This window comes from Pelodiscus sinensis, chromosome 5 (assembly GCF_052426305.1).
Source record: "Pelodiscus sinensis isolate ZL-2025 chromosome 5, ASM5242630v1, whole genome shotgun sequence".
Lineage (NCBI taxonomy): Eukaryota > Metazoa > Chordata > Testudines > Trionychidae > Pelodiscus > Pelodiscus sinensis.
Window position 1 is genome coordinate 34,340,630 of NC_143056.1, and position 17,316 is coordinate 34,357,945.

Sequence of the window (17,316 nt, forward strand, 5' to 3'; positions counted from 1 at the left end):
GTATGTTAAAGGAGGAGGGGGCCAGGCCCCTGGATGGAGTGCGTTGTCTTGGTGCCCCCGCTGTGTGGCTTCCGCCTAGCACCCAGGGCTGGAGGCTGCACAAGAAAGCCCACACCCGTTTGCTGCAAGGGTTCTCCACGCTGCTTGCTCCTGCCATGTGCTGCTGCTGCTAGTAGCTAGTCAAGCGTGTCTCCAGCTGCAAACTCCACCAAACAACACTGCAGCCTCCTCCTCCCACAGGGAAAGGAGCCAGTAAGTATTCGCCGAGCGCCCTCCCCGCTCCACCCCAGAGCGCCTCGGCTCGCCTCACAAAGGGAGTCGATTTCTCTTTGCCTCGCCGGGCGCCCGTTCAACTCACCCAGCAGCTGCCCCGGAATCCCAGCCACAGCCAGTGAGCGCGACTCGCCTCCCCCGGGCTGCCTCGTCTTGGCCGTGCGAGCCGCTGCTGCATTCAGATGGGATGGTCGCCCCCACCCACCCACGCGCCAGGCTGCTGCAGCTTCCAGCATCAGACGGATGAGTTCTCTGTTTGCTACTGGTGCCTGGTGCAGAGCTGAGCGGGGCTGGGTCTTGGCGGTGCCGAGATTGGGGTGGGGGGGAGGTGTGTGTGTGTGTGTGTGTGCGCGCTGTGCGCTTCCTTCTCACTAGACGCAGTTGCTGGGAGGGAAGCGGGCAGGCTGGCTGTTTTTCCGTGGCACCCTCAGGTCTGCATCTCGCTAGCCTGTGATCCATTCACGTGCGCACCAGTCAAATGTGTAATGCTGCAGTGGGCAGTCCACCGCCACTACCGGAACAGCTGCAAATGGACTGGGCGAGCCAACTGCTGAAGGACTCTGCACCGGAGCGAGCAACACCTCGGATCTGACACCCTAGCTCAGTGCAGTCCCCGTATTTCCTTTTTCAATCAGACCTTCTCTTACTTTACCCCCCATCTAGGTGCTCCCCTCCCCCACTTTATTCACCAACCCTAAATCTCCATTCCATCCTTCCACCTTCCCTCTGTACGTTTCTTTGCTTGGCAACCACCGGCTTCCCTCAGTCAAACGGCTCTGACTGCCCATAATTTGAAATTAATTTGACTGCAGCACCGAGACTGGAAGGTTGCGAAATTTATTTGATCCCTTTCCCTCCCTGTGCAAAAGGAAGCGATGAAATTTCCAATCGAGACTCCAAGGAAACAGGTGAACTGGGATCCTCAAGGTTGGTGTTCCTGACTTTATTATTCTTGCAGTTATTTATGATTCCTCCGGCGTGGTGACAGGGAGGAAAGTGACTCGGAATTGGAGTAGATGCTGCTTTATAGCCCGCTCCCCATGTGCACGGACTGCTCAGAATGTCTCATTCTTACCAGTGTGTCTTCTAGAAGCTCGGAAATGTTACTAGGATCTGGGGGAGGACAGACAAGGCTTTTTTTCCTATCTGATCTTCTCCTCTCCCTCCCCTCAGTATTTCGGTATTTCCATTGAAAACTTGCCTGGGATGGCTGGGTTCACTGCACTGGTGCATTGTTTGTTTTGTTTTCTCCCTGGCTCCTTTGTTGCTTCTGGCGATCATTGTCTTCAGTCCATGGGTGGTGTAGTGGTGGTCACAGAGGTGACTGTCTGGCTCTGGTGCCCCTCGGTGGTGACTGTCTCTTGCAGGCACCTGGGGGTAAAAGGCTGCGGCAATGTGTCCTATCGAGTGGGCAGTAGGGAGGACAGGTTCAATAATGGAGCCCAAAGGGACCTTTCTACGCTTTACTCCATCCTATTAACAATCGATCAGCAGAAGCTGGCAGATTGATTAACTCGATACTTAGGCTTCAGCTTGTTGGTGGGGTGGGGGAAGGGAATACGTCTATGCCAGTAAGGTGGTTAGCTGTAAAACGATCCAAGTTGTGTGTGTGTGTGTGTGTGTGCGTGTGCGTTTCTTTTTAAATACTTTCAGCGCCCGATGGGGTTAGTGTGCAATTTATTGGATAAGTGCCTGAGAAGATCCTGATCATTAGCATCTGGATGTGTGATCTCTCTTTAAACGATCAGTAGAGGATCTGAACAAGTTGAAGCCCGGGGTCTAGATTTGCGGTCAGTGGCTATTGAATAGCGCTCAGAGGAACCGTGAAAGGATGTCATAGGTTTGGAGTATTGGTCTTTCTTCTTCGGGGCTGGTTTTGATTCTCTGTTATCCCGCCCTGTCTAGAGACAAAATGGGACATTTAAAACATTTATCCTAGTTCAGACCAACCAAAATAAGAGCCATATCCTCAGGCGGAAGAGATGTGCGATGTAGTGTTTGAATAATACAGAACAATAAGCTTCAGTTTAGGTGCTACTACCTGCTTAATATGGTGAACGCTGAAATAGATGCCTAAAAACCCGTCCTGTGGTTCACAATGGGAATGTGAGCATCAGTATCTCTTAACTTCAATAGCAGTCAGTGAGTATAAGGCAGCAGGTGTTCAGAAAGGCATATTCTTTCAGAATTTGGCAGTGGAAGAACTTGTAGAACTAGTGTGAGAGCATCTTTGGTTGTTGTTTATTTTCTGCAGTCTCTTTTTTAGAATTTGATCTTACTGGAAATTGCACCAAAATTTGAAGAAAAGAAATTTCCATGGCAAATCACACATGGAATTGTGGAATGGTGATATCATGATGGTTCCCTATATACAGCTCCAATTATCTGTCAGTCAGCAATAAGAGTGTGGGACCACACCAAGTGGTTGGTCACCAAGCACTTTCAAACTCTCAATTTGCCACATTGGGTGAAAACCAGCCAGAACAGATAGTGGGTTTCTTCTCTCCTGAGTTGAATCCCTAGTAAGGACTGCAGGATTGCACCTATTTTTTCCCCAACTGTACTGACATCAGTCAGACATCAAAGATGCTAATGGATAACAAGGAAATAGGCATGTTAATTTATAGTTTTATAACAAACAAAGGAAATAAATGTTACATAAGAATGGCCATACTGGGTCAGACCAAAGGTACATCTAGCCCAGTGTCCTGTCTTCTGATAGTGGTCAATGCCAGATGCCCCAGAAGGAGTGAACAGAACAGGGAATCTTCAAGTAATCCCTCTCCTGTCACCCATTCCCAGCCTCTGAAAGAGGCTAGGGACACCATTCCTACCCATCCTGGTAAATAGCCATTGATGTATTTAACCTCCATGAATTTATCTAGTTCCTTCTTGAACCCTGTTAAGGCATGTCTACACAGAAGGGCTACATCTAGACTGGCATGATTTTCCGGAAATGCTTTTAACGGAAAAGTTTTCCCTTAAAAGCATTTTCAGAAAAGAGCGTCTAGATTGGCACGGACGCTTTTCCGCAAAAGCACTTTTTGTGGAAAAGCGTCCGTGGCCAATCTAGATGCGCTTTTGCGCAAAAAAGCCCCGATCGCCATTTTCGCGATTATGGCTTTTTTGCGCAAAACAAATCTCAGCTGTCTACACTGGCCCTTTTGTGCAAAAGTTTTGCACAAAAGGGACTTTTGCCCGAACGGGAGCAGCATAGTATTTCCGCAAAAAGCACTGATTTCTTACAGTAGGAAGTCAGTGCTTTTGCAGAAATTCAAGGGGCCAGTGTAGACAGCTGGCAAGTTTATCCGGAAAAGTGGCTGATTTTCCAGAAAAACTGGCCAGTCTAGACACAGCCAAGGGCTAAACTTGAAATAAGCTACACAACTTTAGCTACGCTTATTGTGTAGTTTATGTTGAAATAGCTTATTTCAACTTTTGGTGCTGTCTACACAGTAGTTATAGAGCACTGTCCCCTGAACTTCTCTTACTCCTCATACAATGAGGTTGACAGAAGTCAGAGTAAGAAGCCTGTTATTTTGAATTTATTTTGAAATAACAGGCTTGCTATGTACACATGCACTACATTGTTTCAAAATAACTAACATTATTATGAAATAATGCTGCTGTGTACATATAGCCTTAATGTCCTCGTCTTCATAACCTCCTCAGTCAAGGAGTTCCACAAGCTGATCGTGTGCTGTGTGAAGAAAAACTACCTTTTATTTGTTTGAAACCTGCTACCTATTAATTCCATTGGGTGACCCCTAGTACTTATGTTATGGGAACAAGTAAATAACTTTTCCTTATTCACTTTTTCAAACCAGTCATGATTTTACAAACCCCTATCATATCCCCTTTTAGTCTCCTCTTTTCTAAGATGAAAAGTCCCAGTCATCTTAATCTCTCTTCATATGGGACACATACCAAACCCCTAATCATTTTGTTGACCTTTTCTGAACCTTTACAGTGCCAATATATCTTTTTTGAGATGAGGTAACCACATCTTGAATACTGCGTACAGATGTGGGCATGCTATGGCTTTATATAGAGGCAATAAGATGTTCTCTGTCTTATTCTCTATCCCTTTTTAAACAATTCCTAACATTCTGTTTGCTTTTTTGACTGCCGCTGAACATTGAGTGAATATTTTCAGAGAACTATCCACAATGACTCCAAGATCTTTCTCTTGAGTAGTTATAGCTAAATTACTCTCCATCATATTTTGTGTATAGTTGGGATTATTTTTCCAATGTGAATTACTTTACATTTATCAACATTACATTTAATTTGCCATTTTGTTGCCCAATCACTTAGTTTTGTGAGATCATTTTGCAGCTCTTTACAATCTGCTTTGATCTTAACTATCTTGAGCAGTTTAGTATCATTTGCAAATTTTGTCACCTTACTGTTTACCCCTTTCTCCAGATCATTTATAAATAGGTTGAATAGGATTGGTCCCAGTTGAAGTAAGGATTGGTCCCAGTTGGACCCCTAGGGAACACCACTAGTTACCTTTCTCCATTCTGAAAATTTACAATTTATTCCTACCCATTGTTTCCTGTCTTTTAATCAGTTATGAATCCATGAGAGGAACTTCCCTCTTATCCCATGACAATTTACTTAAGAGCCTTTGGTGAGAGACCTTGTCAAAGGCTTTTTGGAAATCTAAATACACTATATCTACTAGATACCCCTACTCCACATGTTTGTTGATTCCCCTAAAAGAACTCTCAGATTAGTAAGGCATGATTTCCCTTTACAGAAACCATGTTGACTTTTCCCCAACAAATTATGTTCATCTATGTGTCTGACAATTTTATTCTTTGCTATTTTCAACTAGTTTGCCCAGTACTGACATTAGACTTACTGGTCTGTAATTGCCAGGGCCACCTTGAGAGCCCTTTTAAAATATTGGTGTCACATTATCTATCTTCTAGTCATTAGGTACAGAAGCTGATTTAAAGATAGGTTACAAACCACAGTTAATAGTTCTGCAGGTTCACAATTGAGTTCTTTCTGAACTCTTGGATAAATGCCATCTGGTCCCAGTGACTTGTTACTGTTAAGTTTATCAATTTGTTCCAAAATCTCCTCTAATGACACCTCAATCTGGGACAATTCCTCAGATTTGTCATCTAAAAAGAATGGCCCAAGTTTGGGAATCTCCCTAGCATCCTCAGCCATGAAGACCAAAGCAAAGAATTCGTTTAGTTTCTCCACAATGACCTTATCATCTTTGAGTGCTCCTTTGGCATCTCGATCGTCAAGGGGCCCCACTTATTGTTTGGCAGGCTTTCTTCTTTGTTGTACTTTAAAACATTGTGAGTTTTTGGCTAGCTGTTCTTCAAATTTCTTTTTGGCATTTCTTCTTCTATTTTTACTCTTAAATTGACAGAATTTATGTTCCTTTCTATTTTCCTCAGTAGGATTTAACTTTCACTTTTTAAACTATGCCTTTTTATCTTTCACTGCTTCTTTTACTTGGCTGGTAAGCCATGGTGGCACTTTTTTCTCTTACTGTGTTTTTTAATTTGGGGTATACTATTTAAGCTAAGCCTCTATTATGGTGTCTGAAAAGTTTCCATACGGTTTGCAGGCATTTTGCTTTTGTCGCTGTACTTTTTAATTTCTGTTTAACTAACCTCCTAATTTTTGTGTAGTTCACCATTCTGAAAATAAATGCCACGGTGTTGGGCTGCTGAGGTGTTTTTCCCACCACAGGCATGTTACATTTTATTACATTATGGTCACTATTTACAAGAGGTACAGTTATATTTACCCCTTGAACCAGATCCTGCTCTCCACTTAGGACTAAATCAAGAATTGCCTCTTCCCTTGTGGGTTCCAGAACCAGCTTTTCCAAGAAGCAGTCATTTAAGGTATCAAGAAATTTTATCTTTGCATCCTGTCCCGAGGTGACATGTACTCAGTCATTATGGGAATAGATGAAATCCCCTACTATTATTGAGTTTTTTATTTTGATAGCCTCTCTAATTTCCCTTAGTATTTCATAATCACTATCACTGTCCTGGTCAGGTGGTCGATAATATATCCCTACTCCTATAGGGTATGTCTATACTACAGTGTTATTTCAAAATATCTTATTTCAAAATAGCAATAGAAATGTAGCCCATGTTAGTCTGGTGTAGCTGAAACAAAAAACAGGACTATGTAGCACTTTAAAGACTAACAAGATGGTTTATTAGGTGATGAGCTTTTATGGGCCAGACCCACTTCCTCAGATCAAATAGTGGAAGAAAATTGTCACAACCATACCTTTGGTATATATGGTTGTGACAATTTTCTTCAACTATTAGATCTGAGGAAGTGGGTCTGGCCCACAAAAGCTCATCACCTAATAAACCATCTTGTTAGTCTTTAAAGTGCTACATAGTCCTGTTTTTTATTTCAAAATAGTTATTTCGAAATAACACGTCTACACACAAAATGCATTTCGAAATAGTGTTTTGCTATTTCAAAATAGCGCATGCACACTGAGTGGACGCTGAATCATATTTAAGGCTGGCCGGAACCAGGTCCAACAGGGCATCAGGTTAGGAGTTACTTTGTGTGGCTGCTGCCTGAGGCTATCTGAGGCCTGTGCTTAAAGGGACCACCCCCTGGACAGGAGGTTCTCAGGTTTCCCTGCTTGCTTGCCTACCTTGATGAGGAACAGCAAAGCATTTTGTCTCTGCATGATCTGGTTGCCCTCACTCGGGACACCATAGCACTCTGCAACATGGAGCCAGAGCTGCTCCTGGGCTCTCTGGTGCTTTTCTTGGATGCGTTGCTGTGAGCGTGGCTGCACTTCCTGCAGTCTGCCATCCAGGAGGTCCATCGGAGGGCTGTCAGTATTCAGGTGGCCCTGTGGGAGAGCTTCCACCCTGAGGAGCTCTAAGAGCCTCCTTGCTCTTCCCCACTGGGGGTGTGTGCCTCATTCCTCCCTCACATTCTTCCACTTACCCCTCCCTAATCCCCCTTCCTGATGTCAAATAAAATACATGTATTTTCATGAACACAAACTCTCTTTATTTAACAAAACTGGGGGGGAGGGAGGAGGGAATGAAACTCTGGTGAGACTGGGGAAAGGAGGTGGGAGAGGGGAGGGGAAAACCTGGGAGGAGGGAGCTGGAAGGGGGAAGCAAGGGGAAGAAGAGGGAGGGGAAGCTCAGGGCTCAGGTTTGGGGGTCTCGCCAGACCAACTTGATTGTCATGCAAACCTGCTCCTGGGTTTGCATGTGGCCTTTGGTGGCCATGCTGGCAGCTATCCTGCCATAGACAGCTGTGTTCCTCCGTCTAGTGCAAAGATCATGGATGTTGGGGGCATCCCCCTGAACCTGAATAAGGTCCATGATCTCCACCCTGGACCAGGAAGGCGCCTGCCTTCTCTAGGCCCTGGCAGGCTCCTGGGAACTGGCAGACTGCTCCTGGGGAGTGGTGGAGGGCTGGCTGCCAGTGGCTTGCTGGCTTATGTTTTGGGGCCACTGGGTCAGGGGCAGTGACTGCTGGCTCTGGGCTGGCAGGCTTGCAGCTGGCACAGGCACTGTGGCCAGAGTCAACCCCTGTAAGGGCTCTGGGGAGGGGGGAGGGAGAGGAGTGTTCTTGGTTGAGGATGGTGTGGCCACCAGGGCACCCTGGGAAGGCTGGAGGCCACCTATTTCGATATAAGTGACTACACAGCACTTTTTTTGAAATAGCTATTTCACATTTGGCATTATTCCTCGTGAAATTAGGTTTACCAAATTTGAAATAAGCACTCTGCTATTTTGAATTAATTTTGAAATAGCGGTTTGGCTGTGTAGACACTAGTAAAGTTATTTCGAAATAACAGCTGTTATTTCGAAATAACTTTGCAGTGTAGACATACCCATATTCTTATTATTAGAGCATGGAATTACTACCGATAGAGAGTCTATGGAACATTTTGGTTCATTTAAGATTTTTACTTCATTTGATGCTACATTATCTTTCACATATAGTGCCACTCCCCCACCAGCATGACCTGTTCTGTCCTTCCTATATATTTTGTACTCTGTTATGACTGTGTTCCATTGATTGTCCTCATTCCACCATGTTTCTGTGATGCCTAATATCAATATCCTCCTTTATTAGGAGGCACTCTAGTTCACCCATCTTATTATTTAAGACTTCTAGCATTTGTGTAGAAGCACTTTAAACATTTGTCATTATTTATCTGTCTGCCATTTCCTGATGTGTTAGACTTTTTTTTATTTGATGTTGGCTTAGTGAAAGACAAAATTTGTAGGGAAAACATCTGGTGGCCAATTCTGTAACCTTTACATGAGTACTCTCATAACATGTACTCTGTTGAATAGTCTCATTGAAGAACTAATCATGTGAATTAGGGATGCGGGTTGGAATCCACAGGGTTCAATTTTGAAAAGAAAGTAAAATAAAAACAGTCCATTCAAAAGCTCTAGGTACCCTAATAATTAATTGGACTTATAGTCACAGATGCTGTATGCACTGTTATTGTAGCCATGTTAGTCCCAGGATATTAGAGAGAGAAGTTGGGTGAGGAAATATCTTTTATTGAACCAACTTCTTTTGGTGAGAGAGACAAGCTTTTGAGTTACATCAAGCTCTTCTTTAGGTCTGGGAAAAGTACTTAGAGTGTCACAGCTGAATAGAAGGTCAAACATATAGTTGTCTCACAGTTTGGTCTCCAATGGATGGGATGGTCCACCATATTGATACTAGCCCATGGGTGTGTGTGTGTGCATGTGTGCAGAGTGGTCTGGAGAATTACCAGGGTGGCTTGGTGTGGTGCCGCAGTGCGGGGTCTGGTCCCCCTACACTCATTGCAGCAGCAGGAGCCCAGTAGCCTGCTCCACTCTGCTGCCATCTTCCAGCCACATCACTCTGATTCACTCTGGTTGTGGGAAGCAGAATGACCCACTCCCCAGCCCTCTTCACTCTCTTTAGCGACAAGGGCTTGGAGGAGCAGAGCGGGCTGGATAGCTCTGCTTCCCACTGCTGTGTTGAAGTGGAGCGAATTGCCTGGGTGACAGGTGATGGAGCAGAGCAGGCTGCTGGGTCAATCCACTTCTTGTAGCTCCTACTACCATGTTGAGTGTGGGAACACCCAACCCCTGCTGATACCCTGCACCAGGCTCCCCATAATCTCCTAGGTTACATAGACTCATAGACTCATAGACTTTAAGGTCAGAAGGGACCATTATGATCATCTAGTCTGACCCCCTGCACAGTGCAGGCCACAAAATCTCACCCACCCCTCCTAGAATAATCCTCTCACCTATATCTCAGATATTGAAGCCTTCAAATACTTTGAAGACCCCAAGATGCAGAGAATCCTCTAGCTGTGATCTGTACCCCATCTTTCAGAGGAGAGGGCTTTGGGGAAGGGGTGTAATGGGAGTATGAGGGAGCAGAGCTGGGGAGGAGCACAGGTGGAGTAGAGGCAGGCAGAGGGAGGGTAATCAGCAAGACCTGAGTAGAGAAAGGGTTGTCACGGGCCCTACATCCCTCACCTCCCTAGGGACAGCCCTGGGTATAGATGTGAGGGGGAATAGAACTCAACAGGAGAGTCTGGATGTGGGGGACTTTTAGGAGGGTCCAGATGCTGGGGGAGTGGGGCTCAGTGATTAGAGATCCAAGTGCAGCTGGTTGAGGCTCGATGGAGTTGTGATCTGGGTGTGGGTGGCTCATTGGCATGGTACAGATGCAACAGGAGTGGAGGTTCATTGGGAAGGGTAATGAGTGTGGGGGGTGAGGCTCAGTGGGAGGATCTGGGTACAAGGGGGTCTAGATGCACGGGGATTGGGTGCACGGGGGTTCAGCTCCCTATACAGGGATACCTCCCTCTGCAGTTGAGGAATGATGCATGCAGGAAGTGGGGGTGGAAGAGTTTGCAGAGCTTCCTGCAGTGAGGGGGAGAAATCTGGGGGGTGCTGTGCAAGGGTAGAGAAAGTCTCATCCTCCCCAGCCCATCCAGGACTAGCAGCTGAGCCTGGTGAAGCTTAGGACCCACCTATTGGGTCTTCCTCAGTTCCACCTCCTGGCCTGCAGGGATTTTCCTCTCTGCTGGATGCCCTGCACACTGAAAACATACCGCTGGGATGGATCACATGATCACTCTTTTGGCTTCCTTTTGCTTTCCCACCAGAATGTCATTTTTTTTGGAAGAAAGCAAAGAAATCGACAGGGGACATAACTTCTGTGTATGCACAGTGGCACAGCATTCCCCAGGAGTAACAGAAGCTGTCTGTTCAGTGATTTGCATGCATATATATGCAAAAAAATGGTAAAAATGCTTCTCAGCTTGGGTAGACAGACATGCCTCAGTTTTACTTGAGTGAGGACATTAAAAATAGCCATGTTGCCATGGCAGCATGGGCAGCAATTCTGGCTAGTTATGGGAGCACAAGCCTGCCTGACGGCATGGGTATATACACAGGAGGCTAGCTTGAGATACTCCCGCAGCCACAATGCTATTTTTAGCACATTAGATCCAGCAGAGCTATCACGTCTGTCTACTCACACTAGGAAACGTGTTTCCAGCTGTAGTGTAGACATACTATAAAGATCCACATGGAGAAAAGCTATTAGTAAGAAGTCTGTGAAAGGGATTAATAGATCTTAACTATTAAAATATGTAATTGGTTTTCAATTAGTAAATAGCTTTAAATATCTGGCTTCATTTAAATGTGTATCAGTTCAGTATGCCTTGTTCTGGTCATCAGACACGTAGCCAGAACCGTTTTGTTTAGCATGAATTTAACCAGAATACTGTACTCACTTGGAGCTAGATCCACAAAGTGATTCAGGTGTTTTAGGTGCCTGCTGCCCAATGAAATCTTTATCCCTGAGCTAGGTGCCCATATGCTGCACAAGGAGTGTTATATGCTGAGAATGGGAGAAGCCAGGAATCTAAGTTAGCCAGATGGTGAGGAGCATAGAGTTTAGGAACCTATGTTTACTCAGCATTCACAGCTTTGAACCCTGTCCTGGAGTTAGATGCCTAACCCAGGTCTGTCTTGAGACAGAGAGACAGAGTGAGAGAGTGTCCATTACAGCCAACAGCCCAGTGGCTAGGGAGCTCAGCTGGGATATGAGAGCTCTGCTTTCATATTCCTGCTCAGCTTCATATGGAGCAGGAGCTTGACCTTAGGTCTCCCACATTCCAGGTGAGTGGTCTTTTGCTAGGCCAATAAATATTTTATTTGTTATATGAAGTGGAATCATTTCAATAGAAGAGACCAAGAGACCCACCTCAGAACACTCAGCTTTCAGAGCAATTATGCTAGGGATGGGATATTGGGTTCAAGACTCTGCCCCAGTCAGGTTGGGGAGGAAGGGACTTGAAAGAGATCTCCCACATCCCAAGGGAGTAGTATGATCTCTAGGCTATTATTCTCAATTCATGTACCCATGGTTATCTTTTGTGTGAGGTCTGAACCTGAAGGCATGTTAAGAGAAAACCTACTGGATGGGGGCCCCACAGATGAGATCAGGGAGGGAATGCCTATTTCCCACCCAAGTTTAGTTGTGAGAATGGGAGCCAAGCAGCTCAGTAGGATTTAAGTAGTTTCATGCATGCCCATCTACAGAAACTGAGGCACCCAGGGAGCTTAGACTCCCACAGCGTTAGGTGGCAGCTAAGCAGGGATTCTGAGGATCTCAGTGGATGTTGGATTTATATGCCTAAAGTAGCAGTGAAACACGTATGTACTTTTATGGATCTACAATATCTGAAGTACTCCCATTTATGTTTCTTTGCTTGCAAGTCAGTAATTGGAAGATGTAACATGCTGTAATGTGAGAGATGAGCACTATATTTAGAAACGACAGTTATTCCCAAGATAATTTTATAACAAATTATTTCCAGTGATGTTTTCCAGAAATGACATATATCTTCCAAAGGCCAAAGATCATGGAAAGGAAGATTGCAATGAATCAAGGGATTGATGAGGATGCTGGTTTGAATCCAGGTCAAGATATTAATCACTTAAATTAATTAGTGTTTGGATACCACAGTGCTGGTTGCACTGTAAATGATTAGACAGGTAAATAAATTACCATTTAATGGCTCTTTTTTGGGATTCATCTAAAATTGGTGTTCTCAATCCATACAACAAACATTCCTGCTCTAATATTATCATGAAAAGACTTTCCGAAAGGACATACAGGGTATACGGCTGGAAACTGACAGAAGAGACAGCCTGTGGTTTGTTAGCAGACAGCAAATGTGACACTGTTTAGGTTCTCAGCCATAAGGCAAAGGAAAGAATAGATCATGGAAACTGAACCTTACCCTCACACCTCCCATGGCTCCCCTTGGCTGGAAACAGTGAGCCAGAGCTAATGAGAACTGTGAGGCTCAGTGGCTATGGATCCTTTAGTTAAACAAAGCAGCGCAGACTCGCTAGCGGCTTTCCCAAAGTGGGAAATACAATACTAATTGCCATAATACAGTACCACTATATAAATCCACTCTATGTCCACCCTTTGATTACCTGCAGGCAGTTCTTGCTCCCATCTCAAAAAGGGTAGATTAGAATTGGAAAAAGTACAACGCAAAACAACGAAAGTGAGTAGGGCTATGGAACAGCTTCTGTATGAGGTGAGATTAAAAACACTGGAACTGTTCAAGCAGGAAAAAAGAGGATTAAAAAGGGATATGACAGAGGACCATAAGATCATGAATGGTGTGGAGAAAGCATATAAGAAGAGTTATTTATTCCTTCTCATAACACCAGAATCAGGGGCACCCATTGAAATTAATAGGCATCATGTTTAAAGCAAACAAAAAGGAGGTTCTTATTCACACAACACACAGTCAGCCTCTGGGACTTGTTGCCAGGGGATGTTGTGCAAGCTAAAAACAAGACAGAGGTCAACAAAGAATTAGATTAATTCATGGAGTATAGGTTCCTCAATGGTGATTAATCAAGATAGTAAGGGACACATGCCCTGGATTCCTTGAATCTTGGACTACCACTTGTTGGGACTGGGCAACAGGAGATAGATCACTTGATAATTTCTCTGTTCCATTTATTCCCTTTGAAGCACTGTCAGAAGACAGGATGCTGGGCTACATGGACTGTCAGTCTGACCCTGTATGCCCATTCTTACTATAAAATAAGGAAATATAAATAATGGAAAATATGAATAAAACTAGGTAAGTGCTTCAGACTGGAACTTAATGTCAGTGAGAATTTGGCCCATTGACTTCATCAGGAACGTGGCCTTTCTTGCTATTTGGCTTCACACATTTTTTTTAAATCCCTTTTCTTGAATTTTTAAAACATGTAAGTTACCTGTTACTGATAGTTTCTTGTTTGTTTATTACATGCTAATCTCATTTGGGGCAATCAAGAACCTGATCCAATGTTCACTGAAATCAGTGGCAAGTCAAGTTGTTAGTCTCATACATGTAAATATCTCAGACCATCAAAATGTACCTCTAGTTACTTATGCAGACACTTATCCTTATAACTTCTAATTTCATCCTCCCTCTCCCATTCCTCTGTTTGGAATGCACTTGGTGTACTTGTTTTAAATTAGATTGTAAACACAACTTAAAAATAGGGATTGCAATTTCATGTACATTTTGATAAAGAGCAGCAAGACAGGCCTCTGATCCCATCGGGTGCTACCTCAATACAAAACTATTATTAATAATTAGCAGATACTTCAAGGCATTAGTTGTCTGCTTAAATAAAACAATCTTTTCCATTGGAAAAACTGAAACAATATTTCCATAAGAACATTTGTACTGATTTTAGGTAAGAAATCTTTTACTCTGGTAAAAGATAGTTTAGTTAACCAAACCTAAAACTGGCACCAAATTTGACTTGACAGTGCCCTGTTTAGGTATTGTTTTTAAAGCTCCAAGATAATTGTCTTCTGAGCATAGGGAATGCCTCCTTTTCCTTTCTTTGCTTCCTCACCTTCTAAGGGGAGTGACCTTTGGACTGAAGACTGTTGGATGTGACTCCTTCCAAAATACATTAAATACACCCTGGAATTGCTGATGCTTAACAGAGTAATTCAAGGTGTGCTGTCCCCTTCAGGGGAAGAATATGTTTTCTTTGTGAAGCCTCCAGTAGATGGAAGGCCAAGTTTAATCTCGACTTGGAGCTGAGAGACTTTGCATAAATGAAATATAGTAAAACTAATATTCAAATGACAGTGATTGGAAAAGTCCTTTAAAACTCATGTTATATGTGCAATTCCAATGCAATTTTTTTACACTCTGGATCCACTGAAGCTATAAAGTAGGTGAAGATAGACAGTTCTCCACTTAAATAGTGTGTGAGATCTAATCAGACAGGTGTATTTGGGAGCTGCCTGCTGGATGAGGTCTCATTCAAAATCTTTCTGGAGGAAGAAGTGGAGGAAAGGCTTCTGGAGGAAGCCTTTTTTCGGAAAAAGCTACTCAAATTGCACTCTGAAATTTGCACAGCGTTTTCCGATTGTCTTTCCAGAAGAGGCTTTTCCCCATTTGGCCCCATCTCCTCTTTCAGAGGAGCCCTTATTTCTCATAGAATGAAGTATATAGGGCTCCCCGAAAGAGCGTGTTTCTTCTAGGCTCTTAAAATTTAGGCACCACAACATTCAGTTTTGCAACATCTAAATCACTTTGATGATCCAGGCCTTAACCTCTCAAAGCCTCTGTTTTTTTCCTCCTTATCTGTATAATAGTACTTCTAAATCTTATCCATTTGAAAGGGGTGTGGTGAAATATAATTAACCTATCTAAAGCAATTTGAGGTCCACAGCTGAAAGGAACTGCGTAAGTGAAATGCTACAACAATTAAGAAAGAGCTAAATAGCACAATTCCTTGCACACTGGAGACTCCAAATCACAGCATTTCAGAAGTTTTTTACAATTACAGTAAACCACAAGCTCTTTGGGAAACACAGTTTTTTGTTGCTTTTGTTAATGCAGGTTGGAGGACTAGATTTTTCTTTGCTGGATGATGTTTGGAAGAAACCTGTATAGGAAAATTAATGCTGACACTAGTGTAAGGTACAAAGTGTTGTGACTGGTACTTTGTTTTGATCATTAATTTTAAAGAGGATGTCATGATGTCTCACAAACTGTGAGTGTCAACTTCAGGACAGACTGTCATTAAAACAAGGAAGAAAACCCAAACTAGTGGTATGTTCTATACTTAGATTTTACCAACTCAGTGACAAATGTGAACTCCTGAAGCACTATATGGCTATGCCTACACAACAGCGTTATTTTGGAATAACTGACATGATTCTGAAATAACATAGTCTGTGTGTCTAAACTACAAGCAGTTATTTTGACATAATGTCAAAATAATGTTGAGCTGGAAAACTTCTTACTCCAACTCCCATAACCCTTATTTTACGAGGAGTAAGGGAAGTCGAAGGAAGAGTGCTCTTTCTTGGACTTCTTGCTGTGTAGACAGCGCCAAAAGCCGAAATAAGATATTTCAATTTAAGCTACACAATTGATGTGCCTTATCAATCTTGCTATGGAGTTACAGAGAGTTCCCTGGGGCACATTAATGTATCTTGCCAGCCAGGAAAGCTGGATTTAGTGATAAATGGTCACTTACACTAAAGATCTCAAAATACTCATGTTATTCTGAGTACCAAGAGACCAGTCAATCAATTTATGAAATCAAAATTATCCCCGATTAATTTGTGCCTTAGATCTAACACAAATGACAACTCCAATAGCTAATCCTATAGTATATTAACCAGGGCTTTGCCTATACTACAAAATTTTGTCATCAAAACTTATTTTTTGGCGACAAACAGTGAGAGTGTCTACACTGTAATGGGACTTTTATCAGGAAAAACACTCAGTTTTGGCAAGAAAAAACTTCCACCCCTATGAAAGATTTTTCTTGTAAAAAAAAATCTGCTGTGGTGCAAATCCCATCACTCACTCCAAAGAAAAACAAACAAACAAACAAACAAACAAACAAACAAACAAACAAACAAACAAAGTGAGCTCAACCCTTGACAAATACTGCTCTTCCTAGGAGACAGTTCCATAAGCTAGGTAAGTGGTGGTGAAGAGTTCAAATTAGGGATGTGAAAGTGTAAGTGTGTAAATGGGTAACTTATGAGCCTGGGCTCATTGATTAACATTCATGGTTACATGCAGGCTCCTGGTACATGCAGGGAGATAGTGGTTCAAGTGAGTCCATGAAGAGTGTGAAAAACAAGATAGTCACAGAATTGCTGCCAGTTACTAAAACCTTCCTTTTTAAATTAAACTGTACTCGATACTCAGGATCTCAGGGTACAAGCTTATAAGAAAAAAGCATCTCAGCTAATTCATATTTGCAAAAGCTGCAGTATCTGTACAGTAGCTACTAGTTCCTCAGATTCATATATTATTGAATTCATATATTATTACCAACAAAACTGAGAGCAGAGGCCTAAAGGATAAAGAATGGGATGTAAATGTATCCCCATAATCAATTGCATTTTGTTAGGCAGGCTGTAGTTTAAAAATAATTGTAAATATTTTTATGGGACTATTACAAATGGTCTGAATTTAATGAAGCAAAATATCTTTTTAGGCAATGATCATATTCCTCCTTAGAATAGACATATGTGGATATTCTCTTCTGTTTAGACCTTATATTTCCATGAAAGGTATGTAGGCTGAATGAGCTTTCAAATCCTTTATGGTTATGTCTGTCTGGGAGCTACTAAGCTGTTGGTGACCAAATGTAAATTGTTTTGAGTTTGCTGAAGGCAATGTAACCAACCAAAAAGTAACAAGAATTATCCTTCTCAAAGCCATCCTATTGAGAAAGTAATTTGGCTTATATAGCAACAGTAGATCAGCAGGTCAACTTAGTGTTTTTAAGCATCATGTTCTGAATAGCTAAACTTGCTGGTTCCACATGTTCATATCCCAGCAGGACTGATTCAGTCCTTCATCTTTTTGAGAAAGATAAATTAACTACCATGCAGTTAGCTGCATGGGGTTCTTTGGAACAAGACCTTAAAACAGGTATCCTGTCTGCTCTGTGAAGTCTCTAAAAAGCCACAGCATCT

General features: G+C 42.9%; 1 protein-coding gene across 1 annotated transcript in view; it reads left to right on the top strand.

The window, feature by feature from the left end:
• The first annotated feature begins 136 nt into the window (after positions 1 to 136).
• KCNK10 (potassium two pore domain channel subfamily K member 10) overlaps positions 137 to 17,316 on the top strand; it is a 114,521-nt gene continuing 97,341 nt past the window's right edge. The window contains exon 1 of the mRNA XM_075926750.2: positions 137 to 1,200. Coding sequence (XP_075782865.1) covers positions 1,149 to 1,200 — 52 coding nt within the window. The 5' untranslated portion in view covers positions 137 to 1,148. The remainder of the gene's footprint in view (positions 1,201 to 17,316) is intronic.